General features: G+C 39.5%; 1 protein-coding gene across 3 annotated transcripts; it reads left to right on the top strand.

Moving 5' to 3' along the window:
- Positions 1-7,322: 7,322 nt before the first annotated feature.
- Positions 7,323-10,438, top strand: LOC106946339 (regulator of G-protein signaling 21-like). 3 transcript variants are annotated; one of them, XM_015030621.1, is made up of 4 exons: positions 7,323-8,477; positions 8,746-8,806; positions 9,495-9,661; positions 9,759-10,438. In XM_015030621.1, exons 1-4 carry the CDS (start codon positions 8,268-8,270, stop codon positions 9,933-9,935), a joined length of 615 nt encoding a protein of 204 aa, XP_014886107.1. In that variant the 5' UTR covers positions 7,323-8,267; the 3' UTR covers positions 9,936-10,438. The 3 variants fall into 3 exon arrangements, with proteins under 3 accessions (XP_014886107.1, XP_014886099.1, XP_014886113.1); XM_015030613.1 differs by having other exon boundaries at positions 7,325-8,477; positions 8,722-8,806; XM_015030627.1 differs by having other exon boundaries at positions 8,403-8,577; positions 8,722-8,806.
- Positions 10,439-11,174: the final 736 nt, after the last annotated feature.

The raw sequence follows: 11,174 nt of genomic DNA, 5'->3' as shown, positions 1-11,174 counted from the left end.
GAGGTAGCGTAAAAACATTTACGCTACTTTACCACAGTGATCATAATGTCTGTTCTGTGTCTAAATGGTGCAGAAAAGTGTAGGTTAAAATTGGATTTTATATACATATATCTACATATATGTTTGTTTGGGGGGTTTTTTTTCAGCTTTTTTAGTGTCATTAAAGGTAAAAATGTAAACCTGTTTCATTCTTGAGAGAAAGAACCATAAAAATAAGAGCAGAAAGAGCCGGGCTGAAACTTGAACCTGTGATCACCGCCACAAGGAGGGCCACGGTTCTCCATACATGGGTCGTGTTTTGCCCCTGCGCCACCACAGCACCCCATTCTGCTGTTATTTTGGATGATATTCAGGCCCCTTTGTGGCATTTCTGAATTTCTAATTGTCTAATTTTAGGCCCCAGTCCGACCAGGCAGTTTGAATCTAAACTGAAGACTGCATACACTTAACACTGACTCACTGGAGTGAAGTGCGTGAGTTAGCCTCAATGTCATTATTAGGTCTAATGCTCAGTAGGAGTTTTTATATCCTCTAGTTAATAGTTACCCTGAGTGGCACGCTTGACATTTATTAATCTAAGTAGCTGTTTCACTCAGGAAGATCACTGGTGGCGCACAGGGCCAACCTCACTTTCTCATTCAAGTCATCATCGGCTTGTTTTTAAATACCAGTTTAAACCTGACACGGGTTTAAAGATGAATTAAAAGCAACTTCCACACAAACCACTCTGATGCTGTTGTGATTGGACTCGCTCTAAGATGATGAAGTCCGCTTTGGTCTTTGCCCCTCTCGGATTAGCCTATAGCTTAAGGCTCCATGGCCAACCACTCTGGATTTGTATCAAAGAGACTTATCCATTTCAGGTAACGTTTTTTCTTACAACCTTTTAATAGAACTTTACTTCAAAAGTCCTAAACTACTTACGAGGCAGAAATCAGTTTGACTGAAGAAATAAACGTGAAAATGGAGATAAATGCTAGTATGAGGAGACCTAAAAGCAAAATAACTTGTTTAAAGATTGGCTTTTTCAAGCTTTACATGATGTTATAATGTTATTCCCTCATTAGAAACGTACCTGGAATGTTGCCTTGATTCTTTCTATGTATGTTTGAGAAATCCTCGAATCTCCCATGGCAACCATTCAGCTGTGGAAAATTCCTGGTTGGACTTAGCACCGCCTTCGGTTTCCAAGTTTCTGAGCTTCCGCCTCACAGAGCACGACTCCCCCACTCAGTTCCTTCAGACTAGCCAGCAGCAATTAGCAACACCTGGTGGATAAGCTGAACTCATTATGCTAGCTACTTCTCAGTATAACATTGGTAAAAACGTTGTTAAAGGGTTAATAGAGAAATATTGTGATGACTTCCTGAAGGCAGAGTTTCAGGAAGAGCAGGGGCTTCTTAAAGAGACAGAGGCCCAATTTCAAGGAGTTAAATTACAAAATCAAATTTCTTTAACTGAAGTTAACATAGTTACTTGATTGTGCTATAAAATGCCCCTATGTGCCAGGGAAATATATAGTAGTGACCCTTTAAAGTATCCAAATAGCAAGCTTAGCTCATAATTTCTCAAATACATGAACTAAAAGATTCTAATTCCACTCTAAGATAATCAGGAGTGTTGTGTCCCCGGGCTAAATACTCCGCAAGCTTTACGCAGGTTGATCACATCTCAGAAGCTCTATCATCTGACCCCATGTGAGACAAATCTAGAGATTATTTGACTGCCAGACTCAGATATCGAGCCGTGAAATCCACCCCCTTGAAAATCTGTTTTCGCTCGACGCCCGCAACCATATTGACGAACCTGGATAAATCTCAGAGCAACTGCAGACACAAGGCCACATTAAGTTTTGAAAGACTCAAGGTGAGTACCTCCTCCCCTTCCAACGCAATGAAGCGCTCACCGAAGCAGCACAAACGTATTCAGAGGATGCAGTTAAAAAGCCAACACAACGCCAAGTTCCCTCCACTTCCTAAAGTGTGTGAATGTTGTACCAAGAACAGGTGGCAGGTTTCTCTTTCAGCCAGCTGCACACTAAATATCAGGATTCTGAGAGGCTGCCAGCAGCATGAGATCTGTAGAGCTGTGCTGGAAATGAATCATTATTAAAAGGATTTTTTTTCTTCTTTTTTTTCACCGCCATTTTCCTCATCTCCTTATCCCATCAAAGTAAACAGAAGCCGTGCAAAATTGTATAGAAAGATTAAAAACAAATGCTTACTGGATTACTTTCAAGGCTTTCTAAATGTGTGTATGTTTTTTTAAAGGTCTTTTTTGGCTCTCTAGGCTTTTATTTAACTGTGGTCAGACAGGAAGTGGGTTATGAAAGAGGGGGTTAGATACGGAACAAGGACACCGGAATCGAACCTCTGACGGCCACGGCGAGAACGAAGGCATCCGTATATGGGTCTCTTCCCCTGCGTCACGCAGCGCCCGGTTCTTTTTTTTTTTCTTCTTCTTCTTCTTCTTCTTTTTTTTTCTCGTTTTGTTGCCTCCTCCTCTCCACCTTCAACCTCCATCCTGCTGCCTGTAGCCTCAGTGGAGGAATCAAAAAGCCGTTCAGGTTCAAATGAATAAGCCCAGCAAGACCAACAACAAAGGGAGAGTCTGACGAATCCAGGGCTGTTGTAATTACACAACATAATGGAGTTTAGAGAAGCGGAGAGAGAGAAGAGCTGCGGAGGACTACAGTGCCACCGTGTGTACGGTGAAGGTAGTGCAGCCCTTTCTAATGAAACTATGAAAACAAATTAGGTGCTCTTTAACAAAATGTGCCTTTTTAGATAGTTGGGAAGCACTCTGCTATCTGTAACCTCTAATGGAGGTGGGAGGGGAACAGTACGCTTTGAAATGACCAAAATAAAAAAAAGAAGAAAAAGGCTTAATCTGGACAAGAACATCACAGTCGCTCTGCAGTGGCTGCGCGCACCCGGTCATCCTTTTTTGAAAAACAAATTCCTCGACTTGCTGCTTCTCCTCACATGCAAATGGGGGTTAGCCTGGGTGTTTTCCATCATCTGCTGCGATTTACATTCTGGTTCTGTCACATTTCAGCCAATGGTCAAGAAGGTCAGCGAAGGCGGGGGGAAGAGAGAGAGAGAAAAAACAGGCACTATTTGTATGTGTAGTGTGTGTGTGTGTGTGCGTGTGCGTGTGTGTGTGTACAACCAGCAAACCCAGAGGAGAAGTGAACACTCATATATAGCCAATGATCTGTTATGCTAATGTCTGCTGCAGCAAACGACACTGCAACTGTCTGTGGCTCCGGAGAGAAAAAAGAGAGAGACTCAGATATTCTTAAAATCATGTTAGAAACAGTGGAAATGCACTGAGACGTATAGCTTACACATGCTAAAGCTGAGGCTAATAGAACTGAAACAAAAGCTTCATATAGAGGCGATATGGATTCTGCTGCGTTACCCGCCTCCTGGGGAATGCTGAATCAAACTATGAACATGTGGGCTGGAAAAAACATTTAATTGTTTCATTTCACTCTTTGTTTAAAATGCTTCAGCTGCTCTGTACAGAAAGCCAATAAGCCAATTAACCGTGTTTCTGTCAAGCTCATGATTGTTTGGTTTGGTCGGATGCTTAGCGTTCATTTAAAAATTTGAGAAACATTCTGGACCTTCAGAAGTGAGATTTTAGAAACTTTGAATGCCTGATGATTAGTTAATTCGCCTGTGGTAGACCGGTGTCTGGTCACTGTGAGTTTGCAGAAAAGTGAAGATGTTTCTGAGTTTTAGCTGCTTAAAACATAAGCTGAAAATGTTCCTAATTGGCAGATATTCCTAATCAGCTGTGACTCATCAGTCCACTTTAAGTCCAACGAGAGTGGAGTAAGCTTCTTAGATTTTGAGACAGGTGCAGGAGATGGTTTGTTTGTGTTTTCTCTTTTTTAAGGGATTTATAGGAAATTTATTTGGTGAGTTGGACTGGTGGCTCACACTAATCAAGAACTACTACAAAGTTCAGTTCACACACCATTAACACTGAACTATGTATGCTCATAGCTCACCTCAAGTATGGATTAGTTCTCATTTACTTGTCGATCTCTTTGTGACAGCATGGTTTAGCATTATTCGGACTCGGAGAATATGGAACCTGGTTGTGTGAGCACATTTCTTTAGTTCTTTTCTGGTTTTACTGGCACTAGTTACATCTATGTGATTGGTCACATAGGAAGGTGGGTAACAAGAGAGAGGGAAGGCATGTAGCAAAGGTCATCAGGCTGGGAATCGAACCTGTGACAGTTGAATCAAGGACTGTGGTTTCACCTCTGCTGCGCTGCAGCGTCACACCTCTTTAATTCTCTGTTGTTCTCTTTGTGTTTGTCTCTACTGAGTATCAGGGCCATGCTGGGAACTGATAGTCATGTTACGAGAATAAACTTATATGGGAATAGCTATGAGAATAAAGTCGTACGAGATTAAAAGTCGAAATAATTCGTTGTCATAATATTTCACAAAGTCATAGTATTATGAAAACTGTCGTATTGCGAGTTGTAACGAAGCAAAATGTAATGTTTCAGTTGTTAGCTGTGTGTTCTATGACTTTGTGTTTTTATGATGTAAAGCACTTTGAAATGCCTTGTTGCTCAAATAAAATTTGATTGATTGATTTGGTAATAATATAAGAACAGAGTCATAGTATTAAAATATTTTAAAAAATCGTCATGTTATGAGAATAGTCATAGTATGTCGCTAATAGTCATATTGTTATGAAAACAGTCATAATACAAGAATAACATCATAATATTTCGAGAATAAAGCAACATTATTACAGAAATAGTCATAACCCGAGAATAAAGTCAAAATAATATGAGAACAGTTTTCATATCATGACTTTGTCATTCCACTTATTTATTTATTTATTTATTTATTTTTAATTAAAATGGCCCTGATACTCAGTCATACTACACAAACTGTAGTTTGCATAATTTCATGCTTCAGTTGTCAGGAACCAACACAGAGTTGAAATCTGGAACATCAAGACCAAATATTTAAACTTCTACGATGCTGACGTTCCTTTTTGACCCCGACTCTGTTCAAACATCAGCTACGTTAAAGACAAAATCTAATCTTGGCTATATTTAACTCTGCAAATGTCAAAGAGTGAAGTTAGAAGTGGCAAAATTCATTAAGCTGTGAATCATTCCCTTGTTTGTTTTGCCTACACCTGCAAAGCCTCACGTCTCACTTCCTGCCTGCATGAGACTCCCACCATGTCTCAGAAACAGAAGGTAATGACCTTTCCTCTGATATTGTTGCATTTGAAGCAAAAAAAAAAAAAATGTATTAGAGTCCAGCTTAAAGCAGAGAGAGACCAGGCTCCACTAGAAACAGAATGTGTTCAACACCTTGAACACACTCACACACCTGCACGCGTATGTACTCACAAAAGCACAGCAGTCACCATGGCCTTACCTTTGAAGGTAAATGTCACGACCCACGCTGAATAAAGACGCTAAAGTCTGTCCCAAAAGTTTCTCAGTTCGCCACTTTATTTCCTCTCTAATGGAATGTAATAAGCAGGAGGAGCTGTGGGAGATTCTTCATGTAAAAACAAAACCGCATTGCTAAATTCAAAGTTCAACATAAAGTTACATTTTCCTGTGTAGACGTTACCAAACTTCCTAAATGTCTCTTGCAAAAGTAAAGACATTTCATATCCAATAACATAGTGTCATCCTACTGATATAAACGGTTTTGGTTGGAGTTATCATAAATTGCTAATATCGACTAAAACACAGGCGGTTAGCTTTCTGCTAACGCTAAGGCACCTATTACCAGGAATAGCTTTACAGAACCTCAACAGAAAAAAATCCAAACCAAACATTTACAGTCTGGGTTGACTGAAGCTTTAAGACGTTAACGCTTCTCCATTTTATCTCTTTTCCTCCACAGCCAACCTAGGAAGGAAGAAACATGTTGAATGAATCACTCCTACAAATTTACTCAACTCTCTTACTATTCCTCCACCCAGCCTGACTTCCTTCATACATCTCAACAAAAATCTCTACAGACCAGTCAGATAACTTCATGTTATGGAGGTGAACTTGTCAGCAGACCATAAAACAAGGACAGGTGTCGTTGTTGTCGTTGCCTTCTTACTTCAGCAACGCTTTGCCTGAAGCTGAAGGAACGGTTTTCCGACTGATCAAGAACTTCATGCTGAGATGTCTGACTGCATTGAAGAAAGTTTCAAACGCCCATCAGGGTTCATCATCACCTTTCAGTCTTCTTACTGAACATGTATGCTGCAGGACTGCTTACATAATGAGGACGATGCACAAGAGCTGAATGTATTCGGACAGGAGCAGGACTCCTGCAAAGCTCCTGGCGACTGAAAAAAAAATGGTGAATGGAGGAAATTCTCCTGAACACATTTCTTGTGTATTGCTACTGAGTTTGAATCCTTTTCGTTCCATAATCCTGGAATCACACACCAAATTCCACCATGTATTTGGCTCTTAATGAATCAAAGATGAAGCCAAACTGGAAAGGTTTCTGAAAAATTTAGTACAACCCAAAGTATAAAGTTGCGGTGAAGACGTTTGCATACTTTTTCAATAATTATGAAGGTGAACTTAATTTAGAACTATTTCCACATGCATAATTATGCAGCATACAGATTCAATTAAAGTTCCCTAATCGACAAAAGATCAAAATTATACAGACATTCACCTAAGTCTTTAAAGAGATCATCCTGACTGTTATCTCTTTAATAGCCAAGGCCAAAGACTCTTGACTTTATATAATAACTCATCATTGAATGCAGTTTGTATTTTTGTCTTTGGTACTCAAGAGAGTCACTTGTTCTCATACAGTTAAGAAACTTGTGGAAAGTAACAAAGCTACTCGGTCACATGTTGGCGAAAGTCATATGGCAGCGTTTCTTCACAGCTGCTGAGTTCACAATCAGCTGTTTGAAAGTACAACATTATTTGAAGGTTTGCCATTGTTTTGAAAAATGCCACATCAATGATTAGTGCAACTGTGACAATGTACAACTGCTCTCATTGTCAAATTAAATTCCCTCTGAGCAAAGATTTAATAAGGTTTGAGCTACTTGGCTGAAATGACACCTAAATAAAGTTAGCTCACCTCAAAGAAACAGTTAAATTGTTGAAACTTGGGCACAACAAGGTGTTCCAACATAACCATGATCCTATTCACACCAAACCTGATTTTTAATTGGATAAAACTGGCTAAACTTCTGACACTGTCTACTCAAAACCCGCCCAGGCCCAAACAATAGATAATTGTGGACGATGTTTAAAAATTTGGCCTGTAGCATAAAACTTGCAGAAGTTATGAACAAGAAACATTAACAGTGTAAGTATGAAGTTTTTGCGCAAACTGGAAGCATTTGCCCTCGCCATCATATAAAACATATGAAATGTTTATAGTTGTTCTTCATTGTACAGCTGAATGGTTTGATCCCTGAACTCTGAGATCTAAACCTGAAATGACAGGTGGCACATTAATTCATCGGTTCAAATGACGAAGTGAATATGTGAGGTTGATCTAAAAGTTTTTATACTGCATCTGGAAACATGAGTTATTAAGCAAGAGCAAGCGCAGCAAAGCAAAAGCACTTTAAACAGAATTATTCACGTGAAATGTGAGCCTGCTCTCCTGTAGTAAATGTGACTCTTTGCAGTCAGTCTTGCTCTTTTCAAACTCCACATATTCTCACACAAGTGTTTGGCTTTTTTTTTTTTACGCTCCCCGCCTTTCAGTCAGCGCGGAGGAGCCCCAGGAGCTTCGGTGATCTCTTTTATGCTCCAAACTTCTGTCACGGCGTGTGAAGGCGGATGATAAATCAGTGCATTTGGTGCTTTTGTCTCCTAAGTAACGCCGTGCGGATGCAAAAACTGCAGGCATAACGAGCTCTGTCCCTCATCGGCCAATTTGTTTACGGCCATTTGCGTACGGTCATGATCTTTTTACTCGGTGCTTCCTGATCGCTTGCTTGTTGTTTTAAGTAGGTTTGGTCTTTAAGCTCAAAAATCTTGAGCTCCACCACAGGAATACCGACAGTCAAGACTGAAATCTGACTGAATGCTTGTCGTCAAAGCCTTAAAGAACTTTGCTTGACCCCATCCTGACCTGAAACGCTGGAATTATCCAGTCGAGTCATGCAGTTATTCCTTATTAACACAACCACATGTGCATATTAGTGATAACCACCGCTGTGGCCCAACAGGTGAGGTCAGCCTAAATCACGGCTGAGCTCTCTCTTCCGCATGTTGTGGTAGGATGCCCTGGTTCTCCCAACAACAACACTTTGCATGCCCATTTCCATATATTCCATCCGCACTGGGTGGGGTGCGTCGACGGAGTGGGGGAGATTTAGATTTGCTCAGTCACTCGACTCCAATCATTTGTGAACGGTCACAGCCCCAACCTCAACCTGGCAGGACCTCGTCTCCGTCGCCCGTAGCAGAAGACGATGGAGATGGCGATAAAGTGAGTTTCTGCATGTATCTTTATTGGGCCTTTAGCACATTTCAGCAGGGAACTTCACACAGCAGCCATGTGGAAAACACCAAGGAGTTTTTCACTCACTGTAAGTCTCATTTTTTACTTTGGGGCATTAGTTAGCCTCACGTTGTGAAAATGCTTTCGCAGGATTTATCAGGATGTCGTAGATGTTTACACGTAGTGGTCACAGATAACTTGGCTAGTCATGGCTCTTGATGCTCTTTTCAAGGGTAGATTTTGTTGCTTTCCCAAGGATCCGCTGAACGATGTTGAGACTTGGAGCGAATCCGTGGATAAAGTCCTCGGTTGCAAAGGTGAGGATCTTCAAATTTTGCTCCTTGAGTTGTTGACAATGGATAACCAGAGGCAAAGTCAGAGACTTCAAACCTTCAAAGTACAAAACATCATTTGGTCAAGATATCTTCTCATTCGGAGGTCCTCATTCAACTCAGTTCAAAAGTACTACATGGATCCCAAAGGGAAATGTTGCTGCAACTCACCTTAACTCAAATTGTTCAAAGAGTTATAATGATGGCTGTTGGTAGGAAACATCTTTCGTAGAGTGATGGTTTGTACATCTGGAACAGTTCATACCCAGTAATAAAGACAGTAACAGATCTTAGAGTTTTTAATTCCCAGTTGAAACAATGGCTTAAACAAAACCAAGTTTGCGAACACTGATCAATACCAACCTACTTTGTTGTGGAGAGTTAGCTTTCTCTGATATGTATTTTCATGTTTTTCTTAAGTTCCAAAAATTTTACATATGTGTCTCTGTGTGTGTCTGACAGGAACCTTTAATTCTAATTCGCTGTCTTTTAATAAAGGCCCAATCAAGGACTGGGTTTGCAAATTAGCCTGTGGCTAGAAAACAACAATTGCTTTGTTTTTAACATGTAACATTGTTTAATATTCTGTCCCTGATGAAACGAATGTGAATTGAATTGAATTGAATTGACTTGACTTGACGTGACACAAATCTCCTGACCCCATGATTTCCAGCCGGACAGATTGCGTTCCGGGAGTTCCTGAAGTCGGAGTACAGTGAGGAGAACATCCTGTTTTGGCTCGCCTGCGAGGACTACAAGAAAATCAAAACGGTCCCAGAGATGATCTCATCCGCCAACAGGATCTACTCCGAGTTTGTCCACTCAGAAGCACCCAGACAGGTAAAAAAAAAAACAAAACAAACATGTCGGACTGAGTCGCTTCCATTCAGAACCCCGCCATTCTAACGACACTCTGGGTCATATTGTTCGATTCCAGATCAACATCGACTGCACTACCAGAGAAAACATCACAAAGAACATCTCCCAGCCGACTCTGACGTCTTTCGACACAGCGCAGAAGCTCGTCTACAGCCTGATGGCCAGGGATTGCTATCCACGCTTCCTAAAATCTGACATCTATCAGGGACTCCTGAGGAAAGCCGACTCCAGGTGACTGTTCCGATGGAAAAGGTCCCGTGAAAACCTCCTGCTGGGCTGCGATGCCGCGTGGATAACCGGTTTATCCCGCATCACCCCATCCTGGAGCATAGGGAATGTATCTTTACTTCTTCTCAGCCTGTGTGGTCCTGTAGTGAGTTGCAGCTCTAGAGAATGTACTGTTTATTTATGTTAAGACGAAGGTAATCCTGTAGGAAACTGTGCACATTCATCTTCCACAATGATCTATTTCTCTAGTCTATGACTACACAGAATCAGTTCCTTTATTCTAAAGTATTATCACAATTTTGATTGATTATGCAGAAAGAAATGCTGATTTGTTCTGCAGGCTTTTCTCTCCATTTTAATATGCAAACACAGTTGTATCTGTCTACTTTACCCTCTATTTAAAGTTTATTTCTGTTTGCAGCTTTAAAACATCTTACAAACTAAATCTGTTCAGCTTGGGTGTGGTCCTTCTGAGTATAATGCAAATGAACGTTAATGATTTGCAGGATGCAAAAAGGTCATTTGAACACCAGGTGGCAGCAAAGGTCTTGAAGTTAAAAAAAAGCCTCCACATTTCCTCTATGGAAGTCCAAAAGTGTCACAATTCGGATTTAGTCAGATAAGTTGAATAAATATTTTCACGGGTAAATTTAAAACCTTTAAAAACACACATTAATCAAATAAATACATGAATCAACAATTATTTAATGTTCTAATGTTTTATTCAATTCCTGGATGAATGTGTGAATAATTCTATAAGATTTTAATGCATTATTTGATTATTTATTTCATTACTTCATTATCTTATTTGTGAGAGACAAAAATCAGGATCAGTGGGAGGGGCAAACATTACTGTATTTTTATTATTGTGAAAGTTAACCAATCCAGATCTCAATTCAATTCAATAATCATAATATTTTTGATTATTTCAAGAAATATGAAACCATGAATAAGTGAAATGACTGTAAATACTTTTAAAGCACAATGAATTTACTCTTAAATTAACAATACTGATATGTCCTTATTTGGTAATTTATTGACCCATTTACATATTTGTTGTTTTGAATTTTTTTTAATCATATGTACTTATTTCAATTTGACTTATATATATATATATATATATATATATATATATATATATATAAGTATATATATATATATATATATATATATATATATATATATATATTTTTTTTTTTTTTTTTTTTTTTTTTTTTTTTTTTTTTGTGTTGCTTGTTTTTTTTTT

Source organism: Poecilia latipinna, unplaced genomic scaffold (assembly GCF_001443285.1).
Source record: "Poecilia latipinna isolate Pla-1442-1.1 unplaced genomic scaffold, P_latipinna-1.0 Scaffold12, whole genome shotgun sequence".
Classification (NCBI taxonomy): Eukaryota; Metazoa; Chordata; class Actinopteri; order Cyprinodontiformes; family Poeciliidae; genus Poecilia; species Poecilia latipinna.
Note: the sequence above shows the minus strand (reverse complement) of the source record. Positions and strands in the feature narration are given on the sequence as shown.

Excerpts from the sequence above, each read along its gene's own strand:
- LOC106946339 (XM_015030613.1), top strand. The coding sequence starts at position 8,268 with ATGCCCTGGTTCTCCCAACAACAACACTTTGCATGCCCATTTCCATAT. Across the intron at positions 8,478-8,721 it reads ACGATGGAGATGGCGATAAA|GGTAGATTTTGTTGCTTTCC; the intron begins GTGAGTTTCTGC and ends GCTCTTTTCAAG. Across the intron at positions 9,662-9,758 it reads ACTCAGAAGCACCCAGACAG|ATCAACATCGACTGCACTAC; the intron begins GTAAAAAAAAAA and ends GTTCGATTCCAG.